This window comes from Sipha flava, unplaced genomic scaffold, assembly GCF_003268045.1.
Source record: "Sipha flava isolate LNK unplaced genomic scaffold, YSA_version1 255_pilon_pilon, whole genome shotgun sequence".
Taxonomy (NCBI): domain Eukaryota; kingdom Metazoa; phylum Arthropoda; class Insecta; order Hemiptera; family Aphididae; genus Sipha; species Sipha flava.
Window position 1 is genome coordinate 418,948 of NW_020272908.1, and position 26,997 is coordinate 445,944.

The 26,997-nt window shown below is 27.5% G+C and overlaps 2 protein-coding genes across 2 annotated transcripts in view; one reads left to right on the forward strand and one right to left on the reverse strand.

The window, feature by feature from the left end:
• The first annotated feature begins 13,199 nt into the window (after positions 1 to 13,199).
• LOC112684690 (transmembrane and TPR repeat-containing protein CG4341-like) overlaps positions 13,200 to 26,997 on the forward strand; it is a 311,792-nt gene continuing 297,994 nt past the window's right edge. The window contains exons 1-2 of the mRNA XM_025556330.1: positions 13,200 to 13,712; positions 23,817 to 23,937. Of these exons, the coding sequence (XP_025412115.1) occupies positions 23,852 to 23,937 (86 nt within the window). The 5' untranslated portion in view covers positions 13,200 to 13,712; positions 23,817 to 23,851. The remainder of the gene's footprint in view (positions 13,713 to 23,816; positions 23,938 to 26,997) is intronic.
• On the reverse strand, positions 19,057 to 20,376 carry LOC112684693. The gene is made up of 2 exons (XM_025556333.1): positions 20,053 to 20,376; positions 19,057 to 19,661 (listed from the first exon to the last, which is right to left on the reverse strand). Exons 1-2 carry the CDS (start codon positions 20,069 to 20,071, stop codon positions 19,093 to 19,095), a joined length of 588 nt encoding a protein of 195 aa, XP_025412118.1. The 5' UTR covers positions 20,072 to 20,376; the 3' UTR covers positions 19,057 to 19,092.

Here is a 26,997-nt window from a genome sequence, read left to right on the forward strand (position 1 = left end):
AAAATTAGCTTGTCAATCCTTAGTGTAATTGTACCCTTCAAAATCTATAATGAAATAGATGATATATTTTGATTTCTCTACGATTATTTATAATTAGATATGACTCTCTATTAAACAAGTTATAATATTTTCAAAAATATAAATGGATTTACAACTAATTTTTTATTAGTTAAGGTTCGTTTTGAATAAGCTTATGGTTTTATTTTTTTATATTTCTTATTCTTTATTAAATGCGCATAAGTTATTATATAGATTATATTATGTTCCATTGTGTGAACCATTATTAATACACCCATGTCAACAATAAATAATACAAAGATTTTGAATTGGAGGGAGAATTCGGTGGTTTGTGTTTTATTAAAATATATTTAAAGGGAACGTCGTCAAGGCCATTTTATTCTCCTTAATACAACTAAAATAGGGTTAGTGAATGGGATTTCATAATAAATTCATTCTACCACGTTATTTTTACGAAATCCAGTTTGTATGTAATTTGGAAATTCAGAACGAGGTTCAATGCTACTTTTATATAAATTCCCAAGGGCCCCTCCACCAGATGAAAAATTTGTTTCTACAGGTCAGAAATTAAGAGTTCATCCAATGTTTATTCTCGTTGCGAAATTGTTCATTGGAATACCACGTTAAGTACTATCGTTTTATTTTTGCTTTACAATCCCCAACGGGTTTTTATGTTTAGTTTTTCACCACAGTTATTAAACTTGGTTTATTAATGTAATATGTAGATGTAGATTTATGGACGTTCATTTAAGTCACTGATAATATTATTTATTTTTTAGAATTATTTTCAACTTTTGCTCCCACATATACAAACATTTGGCCAATTAATATCACCCAAAAATAATATTATAATTTTAAATGTCGAGAAAGTTACAATTCATAAAAACTTTTTTCGGTTTTATAATTTAATAAAAATTTTGGGTATAAAATATGTGTACATATTAACATAATTCAAAATATTTAAATATTACTTACATAATAAATAACATTACATTATCTATTATGATAAATATATCAATGTTTTTTTCTACTCTAGGTGTTAATAATACAAATTATTTTAACTAAATTATAATATATAAAATATTAACTTAATAATAAACTTAGAATTATATTTTTTTAATGCGGTTCTTAGTTACGAAAAGATAATGATACAATTTAAAAAAAAAAAAAAAAACTTTGAAAATAAGAATTGGGATTGATGTATTGTATGTAATCTACTAATAAATTTAACCCAAAAATCTGTATTTCTGTAATGTCTTGTCTAAAATGATATTTAAATTGCATGTTGGTTCAAACTTGCACTAAAATTATTTTTAGTATTGATGTTTAGACGAATTTTTGTGACAATTTAGAAGTGATTTATTACATTTATCAATTTAAATACGATCAAGAACTTATAGATTTAGGTTATTTTGTACCAATGTTAACATAGGTTGACATTTTTGATGGATTCCTGATGAGCTTTTATAGTTTCGATACGTATGGATGAAGAGGGAAAAGGGCTAGTCGATTTGTTGACTCAGGTGACAATATATTGTGCGTCCATTGACAGGGATGTGATTTTTCCATCCCAATTGCCGTAGTAACTCTATTCTTCAATCGCACCTTCTGTAAAAAATACTCGATATATATTTAATGAAGTACTATATCGGCTTGAAAAATAATTGCCTCATTAAAAGTGACATATAGCGTAGCTAACGTGACCCAGTGATTAATATATAAAATATCTAATGTAATTTCGTTTGGAGAATATCTGCGTTATTTATCTTATAACTTTTGAGGTTAGATTTAATAATACATTATACTTTATTGGTTAAAATATAAATTTTAAAACATTAAAACATACTTATGCATGCAATTTTAATATATTACTGTAGTATTATTGATTATATAATATAATATAATATATATATACATATAATGTAATCAATGGTAGTATCAAAAATGTAAAGTACAAAATAACCTACATTTTATACATATTTAATATTTTAATTGAAAAATAAGGTTAACAAAGTAGACCAATAAATATTACCATCACAAAACAGTGATAAAGTATATCAATTTTATTAAAAACTCAATCAGTTTTTCTAAAGTCGTTTAATTTTTGCAACATATACGTAAGTGTTAATAAATAGTAATACATTTTTATTTTGTTGTCTTAATTGTAGTATAATTAATAGAACAAACAGTACTATAAAATACAACTAATTTGTCTTGGTATCTTTATAGCAAATTGCTTTAGTAAAATGTTATGTGAAAAATATAGTATACGTTTGAATCGTCAAAATGCGTTTGAATTATATAATAGATTAAAAAGACAATAAGCATTAAATCTATTTAATCTCAGATAGATATAAGAAAACGTGTCTACCCATATGGAAAGAATAATTGTACTCTGTATTAATGTTAAAATTATTTTGATTGAGAAGTTACTGTTATCTAAATATGAATTTAATTTATTGTTATTTTTTTAATTTTTTAATATCAATAAATCAAAAAATTACATATTATCGTTTTGTAATGAAGGACTTTAACGTTAAAATTTTTTTATAAGGTAAAATTTATTACAGCTATTCGACATTATATTAAATGATATAGAACATGATGAATATAAGAATATAATAATTTATAAGGTCTGTTTAAAAAAGAAATATTAATTAATAATTAATTAATATATTAACTATACAATTTTAATATAATTTTTGCTATTAATGATAATACATTTTTGAGTTATTTATTTAAATTATAAGTGTTAGTAGTTTTTACCATACCAATAATTTGACTAACATTTATTTAAACAAATATGTTTTAATAACATAATCCTATAGAAATATATAGTTTTGTTCAACAAGGCAAACATCGTTTATCTTAACTATTTTAAAAAAAAATTTAAAAGTCAATATTACCTTTAGTACAATGTCTTGTTGCATATTTTTTTAAATGTACCTATTATGCACAATTTTTATGTTAGAAAAGTGATGTTTCTAACGCTTAATGCGTCACAAAATGTATGGCAATTGTACCAAGTAGGCCTTTAATGGTTTATATGGTTGTTCTCCTAGACCAAGTTTTGAGATACTTTGGAGTACTGCAATAATGTATTGGTTTATGTTATATAAATATATGTTCAATAGGTAATAATAAGAATATTTTAAAAGTAAAATATCAAAAGGAATTATTAGATATGTTTGAAGTCAATTCTGGATTCCATGAAGATGATGCAATGTCGCAACAAGAGCGCATTGTCAGATGTCATCTATACTTTTCATAATATAACTTTAAATATGAAATAATAAAAACTACCGGATTGACATAACAAATAGACAGTAGGTAAAGCTTCTGTTATTTTAGCTAGTGCAGATAGCGGTGAAACGTGGTCAACTACAATGAGTAACTATGTGAAATTTCGTAATACGGGAAGAACAGTGTTAAGCAAAATATTTGTTTCTGTTTAAAATAATGAAACGAAAATACACGAAAGTTTCAAAAGTGACACAATACCAATTTACTAAATATCAGTAAGAAACCTAATATTCTATTGTATGACAGTTAAAAAAAATACTCAAATGGTCTGGTTATGTTTTACGGTTAGAATATAAAAAACAATCAAACATGTAATAAAAAAAAAAGAATTATCGTTAAAAGTTCCCCAGAAATACAACGGACGAGAGAAGGAAAACATTTATGATAAATGATTTAGAGAAAATCCGGAAAAATTCGCAAATGGCATAAGATAGAGACACTGGTGGTGGCGATGATGGGATTTTGAGCTGTTGAAAAGAAGCTGTTAAAATGAAGAAGAATATAATGTTTTTAATTGGCGTATGTACGTAAATTGAATTATTTTGAAACAATTAATTACGTACAATTTAAAAAAAATTTGGTATAGTTTTTAGTAAGCCACTTAAAGCTTATAGTGTATTGATAATTATAATTACCCAACGAATCTTAATTGTTCTAGTGTAGATGGCCTAAAATAGTACGATCATTAATCAGTTGTGGTTTCTGGTCAATTAACATTGGTTAACTTTTCTGAACCATTTATTTAGAAGAACCATAGATTTTTCTAAATGTTGTAACTAGGTCTTATAAAAATAGAAATCAACCATAAAATTGCAAAAACGTGTTGTTAATTAATGAACATAATATTAAAATATTTTAACATGTTACGTAACCGTAATACTTATGATAATACGTGTTATCAAAAGATAGGTCAACCAAATAATAAATTAGATTTATTAGATTCATGGAGAATAAGTATGAATTATAAAATGATTATAAATATATTGGTAATCCTACATTTGAGCGCGGAAAATGAAGCGCAAGACATTTAAGCACAGACAGTTAAACTTCTGAAAATCGAGTGACACTGATAATTGAGCACCTGATTATTGAGCGAGTACTTGTAGCAATAATATAAAACTTCAAGTGCTTTTACATAATAATGAAGAAGTGAAGGAAAAGGAAAGTGAAAAAGAAAATAATTACCAAATAAAATAAATTATATAAAATAATATATAAATAATGTATAAAATAAAGAAATTAAAAAAAAAAAATTAAGATTTATCATTAGAAATAAAAAAATTGTTCGAAATATTTAATGTATTAACTATACATTTTACTTTAGTTTCATTATTCAATAGAATCACTCAAAGTATTTAAAATAAAAACTATGAATTTGATATATTATCTATGTATAGTCGACTCAGTCGGTAATTCGAAGTTTACGGGACTGTTGAAAAATTTCTAATCACCGAGAGTTCGAATTATTGAGTAGTTCGAAAAAACGAGAGAGCAAAAATAAAATTGGAATTACTGAGTTAAGAGAAAAATATTGTTTTTTATTGTACATTATTATTAATTATTTCTGCAAATTAGTTGGTATTAGTTATTTATTGTTTTTAAAATTTAAATTTTAACTATATAATAATTATACTATGTAAATTAAATTATTACTATAAAAAAATTATTAAATTTTGAAGAAATCTGTAATGGTTTTTTGCTTCATTGAATTAAGTTTCATTTTTTCAATAGTATTTTTTGAATTTGACGTACTCATCACAAGAACTTTACAACTGACCAAACGAAACAAAACTACATTCGGCTGATGGCTATCGAAGAGATAAATTACGATTAAGGAATAAAACGATAAAGTTTTTACAATAATAATTCTATAGTTATTGAAAATAATACGCTAAATTTCTACACCATTGTATAGTAAATTATTAACAAATCAGATTATAAGAATAAAGATAAAATAAATTTTCTAAATAGAATTTGAATTACCGAGCGTTGAACGGATAATACTTCGAATTGTCACGTGTTAGTTGCAAGTTTTCCCAAAACTTAATTTCGAATTACTGATTGTATTTAAATGCATTGTTTTTATTCGAATTACCGCGTGATTTTCAAGGGACCAAGCTGTAGTGATCGTTGTGTAGGACACTACGATCGGTACCACATTAATTATTTAATGACGTAGTACGTTTGATGTTATCTTGAGACGTAAGAGAGATATATAGGTAATTTGAATAATTAAATAATTATACGTTAACATTTGTAAAACTTCTTGTTTTTATTAATTTACCACAATAAAAATAACGAACAGTTTAAAAAAAAAAAAAAAAAATAAAGAACGGTTTATTTTGGGTCAAGAATTATGTACTCGCGGCGATGTGGCTGTAACAATGTCCACGACGAGTAATAATTTATTAAAAAAGGAAATGACCAGTATAACACTGTCTATTAGAACTATCTATCTACTTCTGATTAATGCCAAATGCTCTACCTGTATTTATATGAGTTCCAATGACGTAAAAGTGGTGTAATTCTAATATTACTTTCTTTTACTGTGGATTTAACATTATTATGTTAAAAGGTGAATAACTACTTGTTGTTTTCACTTTTACCCTGCATGTATTTCGCGTAACATCTTTTTTAATACTTATACTATTTTATATCACATTATTTATATACCATTTATATAATTTTACATAACATTGTATAAGCATCATATAATATTCATATAATCATTTATACAACACATTTACTGGGTGTTTACATTAAATAATAAAAATAAATATTTATTAATAGGTACTTATACTAATTTGTATCACATTATTAGATTATGCTGAGCATTGGGTTTACTACAAAGCATTGACTTTAAATTACCGAATGTTTCGAATTATCGAGAGTCAACTGTATATTGAATTATATTTATTATCTATACATAACATCAGTTTAAAAATGTATTTTAATTATTCTTAATAATCGATTCGGGTAAATAAGGATTTCACTGACATTGATACTTTAACCGATAGTAAGTTAAATCTTAATACTATAACTTGAAGTAAACCAACGACTATTTCTGTTTATAATCAGTGGCGTAGGAAAACTGGTTAGCACCATTGGCAAACTTAGAAAAAGTTATCTTTCTAATCATTTTTTTAACCTTTTTTTCTTGATGTTATGATATTTTTTTTAACCTTAAATTTTACTAATATTTTTAAGTATATAATATATATTTATAAGTTATTTTTACAGTGTTAATTTTAAACTTTGAAAATTTGCTTTTCTCGCTTTATGACTGGAAAATTCATCGATAATTTCTGCATATGAAATGTTTTATTTAAATACCCTATTTCCATAATTTCATCATTAAATTCACACGTAGTGTGTAAAAATAGACAACATCTACGTAGGTATTTCAAAAAGTATAATGAAAAAATGTCGATTTAATTGTAGGATAAAAATACGACAAATTTGCGCCCCTGGTATAGTTACCATACCCTTGCTACGTCACTGTTTATGTAATTTTTCGCATAATTAATCATATACTATCACTGATATATATATATATATATATATATAACAAACATTGAACTTCGATTATTTCTTAAAAGTTTAATTGCCTTATTAGTTATATAAAACAGCAGTAATTAATTAAACTATTAAATTACCCTTAAAATGAAAAAAACAATGGTATCTCTAATAATATAATGAAGTAATTTATTGGCAGGTGTGAATTGATTGTGGTATAGAGAAGTTACAGTATTCCATGATTTATTTTTTAACTTTCATATCATGTACCTACTTAAGTCTCTTGTAAAATATAATTTTCAAAACGAAACTAATTTAATCCTTATTTATTAGTTTTTATTCAGTAGTAAATTTATGTTATATAATACTTATTACTAATTATTATTGAAAATAGCTTATTACTTAGACGGAACGATGTAATATAACTACTTCCTACTAAAAAAATATAAAACAAATATGTGAATTTTCATAACGAAATTTCAATATTACATATTGTTTTAAATTCTAAAATATTTTATTTATTTGTGCATTTTATGGCTTTGCGTATACAAAATCTAAAAATATATTCTTTATATTAAATCAATCCCACGCTTTTTATTTTAATCAGCTTTTGGTAATTGAACCATTTGAAATAAAATCAAATAATGCCCAAGAGTTTATTTATTTGTCTTTTGAGAACATTGTATTTTAAGCTTTCTTTTGCTTTCTTGTTTGCCAATGGTATTATCAGGATTTATCATTATGAATGAAATTACATAAATATTGAACTAAAATAATTGAAATTTTAAACTAACTAGTACTTACTTACAACCTACACTTAATAATCAAAAAATATAAACATTATTATTTTAAAAACTTTGTGCATTGATTTTATGGCGTTTATTTAACGTCGGTATTTCTTAACCAAATCGACCAGAGTGTTAACTAAATATTTTGTTTAATACCTCGATTAATTCTATTAATAAGAATGTATTTCAATATATATATATATATATATATAATATGTATATAATTTTATACATTATTAATTATTAGGAAGTTGAAAGTTTAACAATCTCAATAGAATATCACATTTTAGGTATGAAAATGCAACTGGATATGTTACTTTGTAATTATACTATTGATGACACTAATTAAATTAATTCTTTGAGGTTATGTGAAAGAAAATAAAGAAATGATTTTAAAATATAAATAGTTATTATAATTATTATATTTTTATTATTATTATTATTATTATTATTATTATTATTATTATTCTTATTATTATTATATTTATTATTACAATAGTTATTTTTAAATTTTCCCAATTGCATGTACCGTACGGCTGTGTGTATTCTGACTTTTGGCGTCCAATATACGTATACTTTTTTTCCCGATCGGACATGAATTTAGTTGACAGAGACCCCTAGGTCAAAAATCAGTACAGAGGACCATTGTAATTGCGTTTTGTGTGAAACAGGGCAAATACTCGCGGCTCGATCAATAAACCGTGAACAAAGCTTTGTCCTCTCCCTAGCTGAACGATATAAAAGCAAATTGGTCGATTTGGGGTAGTGTACAGTGCTATGTAAGTAATGGAAGGGGGAGAAAAGAATGGGGCAATTGCCCTGGACGTCAAATTCTTGATGATGGTAAAACTTTAGAGGTGATATTTTTTAATAGTACTTTCTTGTATTTTACAACATTTTAAGAAGACTGGATTTCTGAAAAAATAATATTTACACATTACATATTATATATTTTACTTAAATAAAATACATATGATATTATACTCATCACATTAATTATTACAGATGTTTTTAACTATAGTAGATAGAAATTAATGAATTTCCTTTTGATGAATATTTTTGATCTCATTCTATCTTTATTATGGATAATCGTTAGCTTAGATGATCCTCAATCATATATTTACCCATAAAAAAACTTATTTTAATTGAAGTCATCTCAAAATATTATAGCAATTTTATGTGATGTACAGATTTGTGCATATAATAACGAAAATTATAATCATGTCATTATAAATATTTTTGTAATTTTGAACGACACGAATAATTAGTATATCCGTATACAGTTATATGTAGTATCGAAAAATCGATCTTCTGTTGCAAAATATATTTACAGTTAGCTCTAGTAATGTGTTATTCTAAGATACAATCAGAAAATCTTAAAAATGATATTATATAGTGTGATAATTATTTTATAAAAACATTTTCGCATACATGATGAAATTTATTTTACATATGAAAAAGAAAATGATAAAACTTGTGATCTTTATTAAAATTGTTGACCATTTAATTTTTATATTAATAGGATAAGTTTAGTTTTGAATAATGTGAAAATAAAGAATCAAATATAGATTTAAAAAATATTTTTTTTTTTCATGTGATTTTTCACAAAACAATGTAAACTATATAGCAATAGTGTGATATTTTAAAATAATGTTTTACAGGTTTACAATTTAATTTCTTTCACATGGATGATAATTATTAGAAAACGATAGATTTAGAATAATTTCTCGTTTTCACATTTTTATCAAACAAGAAATAGTTATCAAGTTTAACAGTTTATTAACCTAGAAGAATTTTAAAGCCTATTTTGCTTTTTAATTTCAACTTTATATTAACTGATGTATACCACCTGTTCACAAAACATGATACACCCATAACAACTGTCATATACAAATATAAACATCGGTTTGTTGGTTATATTTTTAATGTGTAATATATATATATATATATATATTATATATTATTATTATTATTATTAAGATACTATATATATTTTTATATAAGTCACTTAAAATGTTTCTATTATTTTCTCACAGTCAGTTACATTACGAATAAATATAATATTCAGTGTACAGCCTTTTTAATATTTGTTATTTCTAAATTATTCATAATAAATAATAGAATTTTTAAATTTTAAAATCTAATTCGTTTTCCTTATTAAATGGTCATTTGTTGGTAACTTTTCTAACAAGTAAATGTATGTATGGTTACAGGTGGTCGAAATGAAAGCATTTGTAAGCTTAAGTTTTTGTTGTAGCTCAGAAGTAATGGAAAGTATGGAAATATACGATTATTAATTAAAAAATACATACTTGTAATTATTAATTTAACATTATTTCAATCCATTATGTTAATATAATGAGTACCTAGATATATCTTATTTTAAAATGATAAAAATATTTTAAAAAGGGCAAAGTAGCTCGACCCTACTTTTAATGTACAATATTTTATAAGTTTCCGAATTTTGGAGAGATACTTGGTAATTATTGTCCAGTATTTGATATAGGTTAAATTAATATACATTTATAATGTAGGTATATTATCTGACCACATTCATATAAATAATTGGTAAATTATTTTTTAAATCCTTCATTTTTTGACATACAGGACATATTCGAGGTCCATTCAATATTTTGAATTTTGAATTTTCCTTCTATAATTATTTTTTCCCTCTTTTAAAATTATAAATTTCAGAGTACGAGAATACACAAAAATATTTTCCGATATTTATAAGAAAACATTAGTGCACCACTTTGTTTTTACATATTATATTATAAAATATAAATATGAAAATGGGCTAAAAAAAAAAAATTTTTTTGAAAGTCACATTACTTGTCAATGAGAATCCCGGCACCGTTCAATTCAAATGTACACTGAAGGTATTTATTTCCCCTTAGCCTTACTGTTGCGCTTGTAGTATATATCCCTAATTAATTAATTAATTGTCTACTCATGAAAATGATGCAAATGATCAGTCGGTACAATATGATGTCATAATATTTCAAGCTTGGAAAAAATAAAAGAAGTGGGAATTTCAAAACAAATTATTTTACTTTTTTTTTATTTTCTAAAATAAATGAAAATTGACTCGTGGATAGGGACAGATGGTACAATGTTGTTTTGGTGACAAAAACTCTTAACAGACATAAAAGCCATAAGAAAAAGAAGATATTTTAACATTGAATATTTTCAGAGGGCGGAGCATCTGTCTAATGCTATCTTATTATATAATCTGTTTCAAATATATGGTAGTTTAAAATAACTTTGAATTCGTAATTTTAACATTTTATACATTTTCGTGCATTATAATAATTATGTACGATTTGATAAGAATTAAATGATTAGAAAAAATTTCATTTAAAAATTAGGTTTTTAATTAAAAATATTTTCGTAGTGTTTCTATCACTAATTACATATTGTTCGATCTGATTTTTAGTTTTGGTGTACAAAGTCACCGATATTTATATTGATATCCAAATTGTAATTTGTCGGAATTTAAATTTGGAAACGAGACTTTTTGACCACGACACGGTGTAAAATTCAACACCGTTTAATCATTAATGTTTACGTGTGATTAAACAAATTTATCGTTTGATAATCAGGTCTTACTATGAAAAAATAAAGAGGCCCAGAAGAATAAGTTTTCGGCCGTAACACGATTGCGCCCTTCCTACGTTTTCACATGAAAAAAACATAATACGATTGCGCCCAGTTAATTAGCTCAATAGCACCCGATTGTACCTTTTTACCTGTAAAAAATGCAACATGAATGCGCCCAAAAAAGTAGCTCAATAGCGCTTTGTAAAATATAAGGTATTGCCTTTCTAACAGTTTCCAAAAATATAATTTAAAAATACAGTTGGAGTATAAAACTCAAAAAAATGTGATTCGTAGATTTTATAATTTTTTATACATATATTTGAACAAATTTTATTATTTAAAAAAAATGTAATGCGTTAGTTTTCGTGATTTTATATATTATGTATATTTGGACAAATATTATTATTTTATTGATTAACAAACAAATGCATTAATAGTTTTAAAAAGTATATGTTAATTTGTAACAATGTATCTATGAGGAACAACTTTTAACTAAGCCAAAAATTTAATTTTGCTGTCAGTTCTATGCCTGTAAAATTGGGAAGAAAAATTGTTAAAATGATAATCTAACCTAACTTAAACTTTGAGTTTTACACTCCAACTGTATTTTTAAATAGTACATTTGAAAATTGTTAGAAAGTACCTTACGTTTCACGGAGCTCTATCGAGCTACTTTGTTGGGCGCATTCATGTTGCGTTTTTTGTAGGTAAAAAGTTAAAACCGGGTGCTATCGAGATAATTACCTGGGCGCGTTATGTTTTTTTCATGTAAAAACGTAGGACGGGCGCAATTGTGTTTTACCGAAGTTTTCCCGAAATTTGGCAAAACTGAGTGCGGCCTTGCTAAGTCTTATAGATATGACGTGCCATGACCAAACCATGTTAGCGATCTCATTGAGTCTTCTTAAATCTTTTGTTGAAATGTATTGTTCGGTCCTATGACCGAATTGCGACTAATTATTCGAAAACAGTGTGTCGATGTTATGGACCGATTAGTTATTGGATACTAGTCCACGTTACACATACGTTTCCCAATGTTCTAAGGGTTTCCGAGTTTCCAGTTCGGTCCCAGTGCCCGATAGTTTGTGTTTACGAAATAACGAGTTTTCCGGAGATTGTTATTTTTTTCATTATGATTTGCAAAGCGCATAGTATTTGTGGTCATACCGCGAAAATACTGCACCCCAATACGAATATCTCGTAAAAAACGATCACACGCTCGAGTCAACGTGAAAACATTCGCATTCCAGTCGTCGTTGTCGTCGTCGTCACTGCCGTTCCGAATGCGTGTGTGGCTCATTAAACGGTATTTTTATTATTGCTGCTGCTATTATTATTATTATTTCCGTCGGGCGGATGGGTGCGAATACACGTGCAGGGTCTACGAGCGCGGTACACGTGAATACGTGCGTTTACATAATATTAGCTGGGCTCGTGTGCGCGTGTGCGTACACATTATAGGTTTGCATACACTTATGTATGTGTGTGTATGTACAAATACCGAGTGTTCGCGTACAATAGGGGTTCGAATTACATCGTTTAGCATGCCCCCTTTTATGTTAGAATTTTTTAATTGAAAGAGCATTGACGACTGCTTTCTCCCTCGCCCACCCGCTCTTCTACACTATCTTCCCTCTCACCACCCCTCGATCTGTCTATTTTCACAACTCTTCTCTTCGTCCTCATTCCACCGATCCGCACCCCTCGCGTAATGTCATATTATTATACACACACACACACACACACACACACACACACACACACACGTACATATATAAATATATAACACACACACAGCCGTGACCACGTTTTCCAAACGCGAAAATATCGCGTTATATCTCCTGTCTTCACCGCGGCCGCAGTGTCGCCCGTCCACGCATGGTCCCTGTAAAACACGACCGGCGCGCGCCGCTGTGTGCCGGCAACAGCCGTCGGCGTCGCGCGCACTCGTGGAAGGATCGGTACACCCACGACGACGTGGACGACGTCAGTATCGTTTCGGTATCGCGACCGCGCGCAACCCCGACGACCACGGACCACGCGCCCAGCACTAGGTACTGCGCCGACAACCCTCGTGTGACCGCGGACACCCGCGCGTACTCTCTGCCCCCAACTCGCTCACGGTGCCATACGTTAGGCACACGGGACCCGGCGTGATGCCCGTCCCGTCCGTCCGGTAACGTTTTTACTAGCGTTTTTTTTACCATCCAACCTCGGACCGCCCGTCCAAATTATTTGTTTGCGCACGTACCCGACACATTCGTATTTATGACGTTACCGTCAACCGTTCGACAAACGCTGCGGGTCCGCACCGACGGTAATAACATCGCGCACAAACGTTGGTGAAAAAAATAAATAAAAATAAACAAACAAAACTGTTTAAAACGTTTTCGTGGTTCGTTTCCTCTCGTGCCGTGCTTTTGCGATGGATCCGAGTAGACCGCCAATCCGGTAACCCGTCGCAAACCGGAAATCCACGTTTTCCGTGTAAGTGTAGTTTTGATAAGATCCGTGCATAATTACAATTGTGATAAACCGTTGAACGCAATACGACGATGTTGCACATGCGTAATCATGCGCACATCATCACATGTCGTACTGTTCACGTTGCAGCGTTTAATACGAGTATATTACCACGTCATTTTAACTTTTTTTCTGCGTTCGTACGCTACTTGTATAAGCCAAGAGATATTCAACGGAACCAAGTTATGCACGTCCGATGATGTGTTGGTAGTTCAGATGAATTGTAATACAATACGATCGTAAATATTATTTTTTCGACGATCGCAAAAATTTGCCTTGATGTGCATTCGTTTTTTCCGTTTACGGCTAATGTGAATAGAAACTGTTTTTCATTACGATTTAGTACACACGCCGATGTAAGAGTGTTCTATGTATTCATACGAATTCTTCAAAATAAACCAGAAATCAAATTTATGAACTGAAAATTTCATAACTGTTAATTTAATTTTAATTTGTTAAAAACAGTCATTTTATATTTAAATATTAATCCAATGCAAAATAAACGATAGTTTTATCAAATTGAATTTGCCGGCTATTTTTTTTTTCTATATGAAACGTATTTCGATGTAAAATATATATTTGTTGATCAATTTATAGATAATAACTGAAATATAAAACTTAGTTTTAATCATTGTTGGTTTAGAAAATTTGTGCTCTCAACAAAGAGATTTTCTAATGGAGGTACCTAGTATGCGTGAAATAATATGTTGCTAATAGACTAAAGTTAATTGGTGGCACATTATATTATTCGATATGAATTCAACAAACTATGTGTATAATAAGTTGATTTGCACAAGTAAATTATTAATATCACTGAATAGAGTAAAATAAAATATTTAATTGCTTTATGATCACAACATTTAGATTTTTTTTAAGTTTATTTTGTTATTCGATGTATTAAAATATCATACAATTTAATAATTTTTGCGTGAAAAATAAATGATGTGTGAAATTAAATTACGTTTAAGTAAAAAAAAAAAAAAAAAATGATTCGAAAAAGTATGTTGCAATAAACGTGACTTTGTTCTTCTAACTAACGTTTATTTAACTATTCGCCATTCATCTCAATTTATTTCAAAATTTGTAATATTTTGTATATTATATAAAGCTGACAAAAAATATATTAAAAAACTTTTTGTAATAAAAGCAAAACAAGACGTAAACGAATATTTGTGGTGGAAGTAGTGGAACTTTAAATCTAATTTAAAACTAAAATTATGCTCTAGACTCATAAACAGTAATTTTAATTAAATTTGTATTCGGACTTTAGACGACTGCATTGAATTGACGCAAAGATAATAATTTCAGTCAATTTTTATTATTTTAATGTAAAAAAAATATTAAACAACCTAATTTCAAATTATGCCTTCAATGTGATCTGTTTAAAAAATTGTATATTATATCTCAAAGAATAAATATTGTACAGTTTTCTATTTGAATAAAATGCTCTTGTGAAGTTATTCAAATAATTATTATGGTATTACTGTAAGATACTTATACAAAATACAGATAATTTATGTATTGTAGAAAAAATTAATTATGCTTGATTATGATTTTATAAAATAACAATAATACTATTAAGAACCAATAGTATTCGATTGTATTTTCGTAGAGACAAGAGATTTTATAAATGATTAGGACATCATATAGAGTTAATAAATTAGTTATTTTGAATAAATAGTTTCTTTTAATTAATCTATTGTATTGGGCGTGTTTATTTAAGATGATTTCAAACAACTATAATGATATTGATAAATTTAACAAAAACAAATTTAGATCTTGGCATTTTAAAATATCAAGTTGGAATACGAAAATTTATTAAAATTTTTTGGCAGAAAAAGAAATACAAATATGGAATAATAGACGATTCTCAAGTTTTTATAATTTAAAATTCTGTTTGAATTCGAGAAAAAATTCAAAAACCATTATTTATATATTTTCAATATTGTCAATTTTACATAATAAATGATTTTTATTTTTAGAATACACTATTTACAATACAGAACACGTAAAAATATTATTGTTAAAGTATTTGAAAAAAAAAAATTTTAAAAATGTGCTGTTTATATGAAAAATTAGTAATTTACACTTTTCCAATTAAATGTTTATTTATATTTTGTTGTTTATTTTAGGTATTGAGTGAAATGAGGAATGAATTTTGCTTTCGTATTCACATAATTTATTCTACATTTATTTACTATTTTGTTTAGAGTTTAAACAGTCTAATTAAATTGATTTTGTTTTATAATTTATTTTAATTTTTCATATCTGTATGGTATAATTAATTGTTATAGTTATTTGTGCATTTATATTTCATGTTTAATTTTTTAAATGGGAACCTAAAGTAAACATCTGGTTGTGTTAATATTTATAAATAAAAAATTAATGAAAACAAATATTAGGTTAAGTAATTACATAAAATTATATTAATTTTACTATAATTTATTAAATGAAAAATATAATAATTTATGTTTTATAACAGAATCATTTTAAAACATTAATAATCAAAATATTAATAGAATACGTCGTTGTACAAGTAGGATCTGATTATTTATTTTATTTACTACAATCATAATTACTAGTTATAATATTAAATAATAACTTACAGATTTAGTAATTATTTACATATTTATTTATAAAATATTTATATTAATTTAATAAACGTTATACAATATTTACGAGGTACTTTAATTATAAGGATATCCTATATTTAAACTAAAACTTAAAATTATTTATGTATTGCGTGATAATCAATATAAAAGTATGTTTAATATTAAATTGTTTTAAAATTATAAAATAATAAAATAACATAAAAACTAGTAAATTGTTAGTACTCGTGAATGAATACATATATATATATATATATATATATATAACTAGTTTATGTATAGAAATAAATAAATAAGTAAATGCTTAGTCTGGAGTATTATTATACTTGTAATGTGTTTTTATATTTGTAAATGTATTGTGTTAAGTATCAGAAGAGTTACACATACATAATAAAATAAAGAAAATAATTTTAATAATAAAATCTTATATCAATAAATAATAACCAAAATGTTTATATTCCTTAACACACAAGGTTTCACTTAAATTGTTTATTAGAATATATTATGTTTACGATTTTTTTTTTTTTTTATAAAATATATTAATCTAGAATTATAGTTATTATTAGCAGCATCATAGCTGATTTAGAAGCCAATACCCGATGTTCATCAGATAAATCTGGCTTCTCAATAATTGTGTATTTATGGAATTCGTTTAATGTTTTCATCTCGATCGCAAATATATATTCACGTTATATATTATATAAATATATGGTCATGTTATATAATTTAAACATTTAATAATAATATAATAATGCTTAGACATCCGTAGAAGATGTTTGCGTAATTTTGACATCAGCACGAATCATGTATTACAGTATCAAAGTTTTACACATTGCAAGTCCTCGGAGGCTAACCATAAAGATTATTTTGAAATTGGAGTTTGTATACATAGAACTGTTGGGTGTACGTGTATGATGGTCTGGTTTTGTTCATTTATTTATTTTTTCATAATATTATTACAAGGGAATCGTCTGAGAAGTTGTTTACATTGGGGTGGTCTACGCTGCTACCCTATTTTTCATGCCCTCTGGCCGGTGCATGGTCGCTATATGACACCCCCCTCTCCATTTAACGGATTATAGTTATCGTTTCACGGAGGTCAACATTTTTATCGCAAAAGAGTCTGTTGTACCGGAGGAATAAAATTGCGTAACGGAGAAAGTTATGTATATATATTTATATAAAGGTATATTATAAGAAACGAATGATGGAAGGTAGGTTTTTGCAGCCGTGGCCGAGGTAGAAGGGCAGACGCAGGTTTTCACTTGAGATCGCATACCCCTCCACATGCACGCGCCTCTTTAAAAATAATATACGATTCCGTTAATTTCGGCGGCTGCGACGGTGCGGATTTGGCCGTTTAAATTCGCGTTATCTGTGCTACGTTATAGACGACGTGCATTGCTTATCGTACGCTGTGCACGTGTACTCCGTAGTCGGCCGGAGTATTACCGTTTACGTTATTGTTGCGTATTTTTGCACCGCAGCCGCCGCACAGTGGCGTATTTAAGGAAAAACATGGTCATAACTTAAATAACATTCCAAGGTGATAATACATTATTAATATTCATTAAAGTTGCAAATTTAATTTATTTTTAGAGCAAGTTATAAATAAACTTATGATTTTGTACATTATCTTTAAAATAAGAAATACAACATACAAAAAATAAAAAATAAATAAACATTTTTTAAAAAATAAACTTCCATTCGCTAGTCGCTACTATCTGTACTGGAATTATATTCAGAATCTGAACTGGAATCGTTAATATTTTTTTCGGTGTCTAAATTATAATCAGGAGGTTGTAACAAGTCTAAAACTTCTTTAGAATAAGTTTTCAGTTCTTTTTTTGGCAGGTTTCTCATACTAGATATATATGGATCTGATGATACAAGAAGACGATTGAAAACGTCTTCCATTGTAACTTTTCTTGACATTTTACGTGAAAAGTCCTCACGATATTTTCTAAAATTCTTATTACGTGCCTCTTGCGCTTCCTCGGACAATTGACCAATAGGCAAGATACAAGACGATATAACTTCTGAACTATGAATTAAAATTTTATGTACAGCTGTAGACATTGGATACCATGGATATTTATTGACAAAGTTTTTTGCCGTATCAAGAGTAAAAATTTTGAATTTATCCACATTTATATTATAACCACTTGATATGACTAAAAGTACAACTTGAAATTGTTTTATTATACCTTCATCTATTCCAGTTATAGAAGATGATATGAAAGAATTTTCAAAAAAACTGCGTGCCGTATTTCCATCATTTGAGGAACCGAACCCAGGTTTTGGTTTATCTACTATTAGTCCTAATTGTGATTTAAATTCTTGTTGAATTCTAATTTTATTAGTTTTAATAACTTCCTTACTTTTGCTATCTAATACTCGCCATTTTTTTACATTTAATTTGTAAGCTAAATGAAGCAAACATTCAAAAAATCGTATCCAGGCATGTAATATAGATAGCCCAAAATTTAACTTTATGTTCGATTCGTCGATTCTTATACGAGTTATATTATTAATGTCATTAAAATCCTTAGATGTTGCACCACAAATGTAACATTTTAACGTGGATTTATTATCACACACTGCATTGCATACTTTTCCGTCGACCATTGTAAATAATAATTGATAATTTACTACCACTTCACGATCATTAAAAATAAAAGAAGAAGGAATCAATGATTTTATTTGATTTTCTTTGTTCTTGGTTTCAATAGTAATTACTTCTGTGGCATAACTGATTTTGACGTTTCTTTATAAGCCTTTCTATATTTTTCTGCTCGTTTAGGTGTTGTTAATGTCACATCTTTTATCACATTAGCAGCATCTAACTGGCCACTTGCACGGAGATTCATCTGAGCCGCATAAGATAATTCTAAAGAACCTACCTCGGACCTTAATAATTGAGTTTTTCTACGTTTTGTACGTTCACTACTCTTAGAGAAATCCACTTTTGGTCTTCCACCCTTAACTTTCATATCATTTGAAGAAAATGAAGAAGCTTTGTACATAGGAAAACTTATTTTAGTTTCCAACCAACCAAAATTTTTTTTTAAAAAATAATCTACGTTTCGAGATGATGCAGACCATTTGGTATTAAACTGGGAAATAAAATAAGATAAAACCTTTTTTATATCCTTCGGTAATTCATTTGGATATTTAGTAATTTCTAGTATATATTTTGTTAAGTGTTCATAATTTCCATGTGGATGTTTCGATTTTGTTGAACCTTCTTTTAAAATTGTATACAAGTCTCTTCTACTAAGAACAATATCATTACATCGAGATCCTATATAAAAAATTAATTTTTAAATAGTATAAGTTTTAAAAGAATAATTTATTTATGATTTAATATGATCCTAATAACTATAAAATATAGGTTTACGTGCAGTAAAAATAAAATAAGTAATTTATATAAAAATATTTAATAAAATTATAAATATTTTTTTTGTATATTTACAGGTTTTTAATATGATTTAATTAATTTTGACTAATATCGCAGATATTAGCAAATATTTTTTGCTTTAATATATTTGTTATAAGTATGACTATTAAAATCTGTTACAATTTTAAGTTGATCTCGCTTGATCCGGAATGTAAAATATATATAACTATACACTTTATATGATATTTAGTAACTTATATTTTATTGCTAAAATTAGTACGATAAATATAATTACCTCCAGGGATAGATTCCATCTTTTATAACTAACAAATAACGTTTATTTTTAATGTAATAAACTACTTAAATATGAAGTGTAAAACAAAATTATATTAAGGCAAAACTATAAAATACTATTTATAGTATTCACTTGTGAGTTGTGGTGAACAAATAGATTGGGTATCTACTATTCGATTTGTCATCACTAAGATTGTTTATCTAACTGAACTTTGTACTCTGATATGTAATCTTTAAATTACCGTCAATAGTTATCTTATTCAGTTATTTTTATTTATTTCGGTTTTGACCATGTTTTTCCTTAAATACGCGTCTGTGCGCCGCCGCCGACCGTCCCTCGCGTACGTTTCGTCCCATTACCCCGTGCCCAGAACCGTGCTGCGTATATAATCATCGTTCGCCGACGATCTCTTGACGTGATCGTGGACTGCGCACGATAAAAGTTGATTGCTGTTCCGTTATTCACCACGAATCAAGACATCCTTGTTCGTGGTGCTTACCGACGTCACCACCACCCAAGACGGCGGATAACGTAGTGCGATTAACGTGTAGCGGACTCGCGTAAGAACTTAACGTGTCGTCAGGACGTACGTGAGTGTAAACAGTGGAGGGTCTGGGAATTTGTTTTATGGGGGAGGGGGAGGGGCTCGACGTTTTTCGAAAAATTATAAAATACCTAAATTAAAAAAAGAAAAGAAAACCACACCTAACAGGATAAAATACACGACGTAATGGTACGTTACAGGTAAAATTATTTGACACAGTTGATGTCAATCACTCGGTTTATTGTTTATATCGTATTGGCGATAAAATACTCTAGAAAATTTATGAATTTGTTTTCAAAATCATTTTATTAGATTGTGTTATTTATTATTTTTACATTGTGACTTTTACAAAACTAATCTAGGTTCTAAACCGATTAGAGGGAAGGGGACAATGTCCCTCTGCGTCAATATGTGCGTATTTATGAGATTGTGCGCGCGCGTGTGTGTGTTACCTAATATAATATTTTCGGTGAATTTGTGCGTACTTGGAGCTGTTCTGACGATTTTTGCGGATAAGGATGCATAATGAAGCGGTTGATGGTGTCCAAAAGAGTTGAGACGGTACTTCGAAAAAATGAAAAAATAAAAATATATTGCATATATTATCTGATACACGTAACCTTAAGGATTTGCCAAACTAAACAAAAACAACTGCGTGAAATAATCAAAATTAGTTTAGTGTTTACCTTTGCTATGTTTTGCAGTCCACGTGAACCGGGTTGTGTTTTATCGAATGCTTGTGTTCGAGCCGCACATGCATCGCACCACCGGCACTTGTGCCACATGATTCGCGTGTCCAAAGAGGCTTGATATCGGTCCATCTCGATCTCTCCGTCGCCGCCGCCTATCACGATCCGGCTTCGAATCTCACCGATTATCGTGCGCGATGACATCGATGGGAGCATACAGCGGTGACTCGCTACTTTTCATTTTTCAATTCATTCTTCTTTTTTTTTGTCTTTTACTTTCTTTCTTCCCGTCGTAGTGCCGTTTTGACCTGAGTACGTTTTGAAACTTGTAGTCGCCTTTTGTTTTTCTGCTAATCAAGGTGTGTACGCCATTTCGTCGTCGTCGTTACATTCGACATAAGTGCGTCCTTGCCACCACCATAATTAATTAACGTGTGTGCGCTTTAGCCATCGCTATTCAAAACGGCGGGTACGTTCGTGTGTTGCCCGGTTTGTGTGTGCTGTTTCATCATTGCTTGTCTGAAACTCCAATTTCATGATGTCAAGTATGATGTCCATAATTTCAATCGTCGGCTGATAGTCGAATCGTTTATTATCATTATTATCATTGTAAAAAGTCTATGATCAGCGAATGAGTTTCTGGTCATTTATATTAAAAATATTTGTTAATTTATTATTATTCTGGGGCGTCTCATAAAGTCAATATTTGTATATTCTTATTATTATTATTATAATTATTAAGCGCAACGCGCGTCTAATGTATGCCTTGTTGTTGTTTTTCAATCAATCGTCGAATCGTACGATCGGTCTTCAATAAACCTATCCCGCAACCAAACGCGAGTCTTGGCGGATAACTGCCTCAGCCGTAAGAGTCGCCACGGCGTTGACAACTCGTATCACGGATAGCTGTGTACACGCTGTAGTGCTTCTGACCGTCCACGAAGAACGGTTTCGAATAATATTATTTTAATAAGCTGGCGCACGGTGACGACAACGTTGAGGCGGAGATGGTCGTATCTAACTTAAACTGTAATACAATAGATGCGACCCTGAAAATAATAGTGATTTCAAAAACAAACATCGAAACGAATTTCGTTAATAAAACTTTATTTTTATTTTCACCATTACGTTTCCATCGGCTGTATTTTTATTTTATTTCTGCAACTGTCCTGACGTGTACGTATGATGACTTGTAAAATATTGTATTACGAATATACGTTTATGTCTCATATTATTACTACTGCTCCTTTGTTTGACGTATATTTTTTTTAATAAATTTGCCTACAAAGTATAGTTTAAAATTGGTATTAAAATTTAATGATTTAATTGAGTGTTTTTATATAATTTAAATATCTGTAAAAAATTAGATTAATTTTTAATTTAGATAATTCTCTCAAAAAGATATTAGAATTTTCAGTGTCTTATTAAAAAGGCTTAAAAAATTTAATAAAGCAAAAAAAATGCAACATATTAGTGACTGAAGTTGGTTGAAGATCATTTTAAGATTGCGATAATTTGACATTAAATTCAAAATATTATATTCTTCTGCAATGAATTACAGTAACTTTTTATATTATACTCAAAATTTGTACTCATCTCATCCGTTACAATTTTAATATAACTTTTATACATTTATCTTAAATACAGCAACATTAAGTGTCAGTAATATTTTGAAATATTTGCAGATACTTTTAATGATTATTTGTTAAATTTGTTTTTAATGTTGAATAAGTTCAAGAGTAACAAGAAACCAACTCCTATCTAGAAATAGCCGTTGGAAAACGTTTCAAAGGTTTCGCCAAAATCTGATCTAAACTCTGTCTGCCCGTTTCATTATAATAACGTTATTCGAGAAGATTGCCAGCGACTTTGGTCATTTTTTATGTAAATTAAGTAATTAGTAAAGAAACGGTGAAAAAAATAAGGATGCTCATCGTTCTACATAATCCATACCAGATGTCTGTTATCCTTCTTTTCTTCTTTATTTAAATTTTACTTTGTATTTTTACAATATAGACTTTTTTTTTATATTTATAACTAATAAAATTAGGCAAAACGATTCATTTTAGTAGTTTATTAAAGTTATTTTTCATTAAAGTTTAGTTAATTGTCACTGAAAATATATTTTTTATTTGTTGTGTTGAACTAGTAAAAATTCAGTTATTTACTTCGTTAATATTCATAAAATGTATGTTTATGTTTAATTATATAAAAATAAGAAGTTGGTATAAAATAATTTGTATTTGTTGCTCACAAGGTTTTGTATTAAACATTTATGAATATTTGTATATAATAATTATAATGAATTATGAAATTATTACAAATATAAAAAATCCATACATATATATTTTAAATACGATACTACTTTTAAATTGTTACTATAAATATTATTTATTTTAAGCTTACATTTAAGTAAATTGGTTTTGTCTTTGAAAAAACGTTGTAATAGTGAAAGATCTTTAAAATATTCCTATTATAACTTATATTTTATTAAAAAAAGTCGTGTTAACAATTTTTATATTTTATTTCAGTTTTTCGTTTGAAAATCCTTAATCCAGTTTTAGTCATGGATGCTGGTAGTTCAGTTTGCGTGGCTTTGGCATTTCTCGTCAACTATAATACGTTAAAAGCTGGTTTCGTGTATGATGACAGGTAATTATTTCCATAGCAAATAATAACATAGATATTAATATTTTAGACTAAGCTAAGCTATTGGTTTTGCAATGATATAGTTTTTGTTTTTGCTTGTAAAAACGTGTTTTTGAACTAAAAAATATTTTTTAAAATTGCAAATAATTTATTATATAAATAAGACATATGTTACATTGAATATTTTGATATTTACCGTGGTATAAAGATACACTTCATGAATTATGAATATATAAATGGTGTATTATTTGATAATCTTCTCACTAACTTCAACTTGTAAAGTAAGAAGACAACTAGTTTAATTTGATTTTAGATCTATGTAAATCAATTCATCTAAAATTCCAAAATAGAATATTTTTTTGTAGGTAAATAAATTATATTTCTTATTTAATTCATTGGAAGTCTATGAAATAGTTAATTAAAATCATTTCATACATCAAAGTGTAAATGAATTCGTGAAATTAAACTATAAATAGAATAATTCATTCTAAATTCATTAATATTATAAGTATTATTTTATTTATATTATATATACATAGATATATTATATAGGTAAAATTGTTTTATTACTTTACTCATATTATTTATTTTTATATTTACTATTCATTTTATAAGTGTTATTTTATTTATAATATTAATAATTGAGTTTTTTTTTACTATCGTTTGGTTTATTGAACATTTTAGAATGAATTATTTTATTGATAGTTCAATTTCCTGAATTCAGTTACACTTTGATGTATGAAACGATTTCTTGGAATTATTTCATAGACCTCCAACGAATTAAATAAGAAATATAATTTATTTACCAACAAAAAAATATTCTGTTTTGAACTTTGAGGCGAATTGATTTATCGCATGTACAAACTAGAACGACAATAACGTGAACAGCTTATTTTATGTAATTTTTTTCTTTAACGATAAACTTTTTATTATTTCAGTTTTGTAAAATCATGTTATTGTGATGTATCCTGACGAAGTCTTTATTTATGTTATCTTTTACCTTTTATAAAGCTCAAATTGATGAAAAAAAACTATATATATTAATACATAATAAACATCGTACACGGAAACATTTACACCGTAAAAACATTTAGTCCCTTGGTCATGATGAAATACAATAATATATTGAACGTACCCCGCGGCAGTACAAATGAACGATGTTAAGAATTTCGGTACGTTCCAGTACAGCTGTCGCTGAGAAGCTGTTGAGGGGTTTACGTGAAACAATATCGCTTCAGTGTCTGAGTTAAAATATAACACTCGGTTTTATTAGACACTTAAAGACGATAATAAGAAGTTCAATGAACAAGTATTTTAATACCATATAGAATAGAGTTTTTACAACGTATGTTTATGTTCAGAATTTTTTTAATGGTCAGGATAATTTTGATCTAGAGACTATTAATTTCCGACATTCCATGGGCTAACCACCTCTTCTGATTTAAACGAGTAGGGAGTTTGAAACTTACAAAATTGTCCGTACAAATTAACTGAATTTTCTTAAATTGTTAACTTTAACTGGGAAACCATTAAAAAATTCTAGAAAATGAATAATGAAATTAATCTTGATGAAATTCTCGAAGACGTACACTTTGTGGTTCATAAGGAATTTAGTTATATTTTTATTAGACACTGTGAATATTTGGTAATAAAAATTAGTTCATTACCTTTTAAACGTAAATGAAATTAAGTTTATTTACATTAATGTAAATCATAGTAAAATTGGATATTGTTAACAGTTTGATATATAAAATAAATTATATTATTATTGTAATTATGATATATGTCTATAATAGTATTTGAAATTTATGCATCAAAATCATGATTTTATTCTGAAACGTAAAATTGTTGTCGTTTAATTTTACTGCATACGAATATTTAATAAGTTCTTGAAAAAAATAAAACTTCGTATGAAATACACGCATGAGTAATTTATATCGAGAAATGTTAATTTAATTGATATATTTTGTGGTTTTGTCAACTTTTTAAAATATATACGAATATCCATATATATTGTATAAAGTTCATGTCTCGTCATCTGTATTAAAGTATTTTTACTGTTGGAAATTATATAGAGATAAGCATATATTAGTAGTATTTATTTGTATTCATTCGAATACAAAACAGAAATGTTATATTGATGCTAATAATGATGATACAATGACTAAAGGTGAATGAAAAAATATTGTATATGTTTGGAAGATTTCAATTTTAACGAGCCATATCTTTTTAGTTGATGTCGTCAAAGTTAAAAAAAAAAAAAAGATGAGTAAAAGTAAAATAGAAAGAATAAGTAAAAATATTATTTCTACACGATAGTCGAACCCATAATGAGATCTCTAACAATAACGTACTTAAGAAAATGCCAACGAGTAAATTTATAAGTGTACGTTTCATGCAACAATCGATTTCATTCCAAACATTAATAAACGTAATAATAGTCTTATGATATTTGTGGATATACTGTTATAATATTTTGGTATTATATTTTATGTAAAATAAATAATTTGAGTTTTATAAATAATAATTTATATTATTATGCTTGACGTAGAATAAATGTAATTACTATTGCATTTTCCTATAATATTTCGTAATAAAATGATCATTTGATTATTAATAAAAATATAAAAATAAAAATATCAACTAAACATATTATTATATTATATTCTTATAAATTATAAAAAAATCGAAAAACTATGTTATTTCAAAACATTCTTTATAATAATATAATTCATTTATAAAATTAACTTGGTGCTATTATGTGTCCAAATAATTTTGATAAAATAATTCAATCTCATGTTCATATGCATAATTATTCAGCTCGTTTTTAATATTAATTAATAGGTACCGTTACACGAACTGATTTAAATATAATATAAACTGTTTAAGGATAAATAATGTTTTTAGAATTGTTTATCTGTGAAGTTTATGATGTTTGTATAATATTTGAATAGAAAGTCAGCAAATTCAATCCGCGTATTACATTTGTTTGTTTTACTGCTCATGCTACAAACTATTATTCAATTAAACTTTTCACATACTTTATAATTTTACGAAAATAGG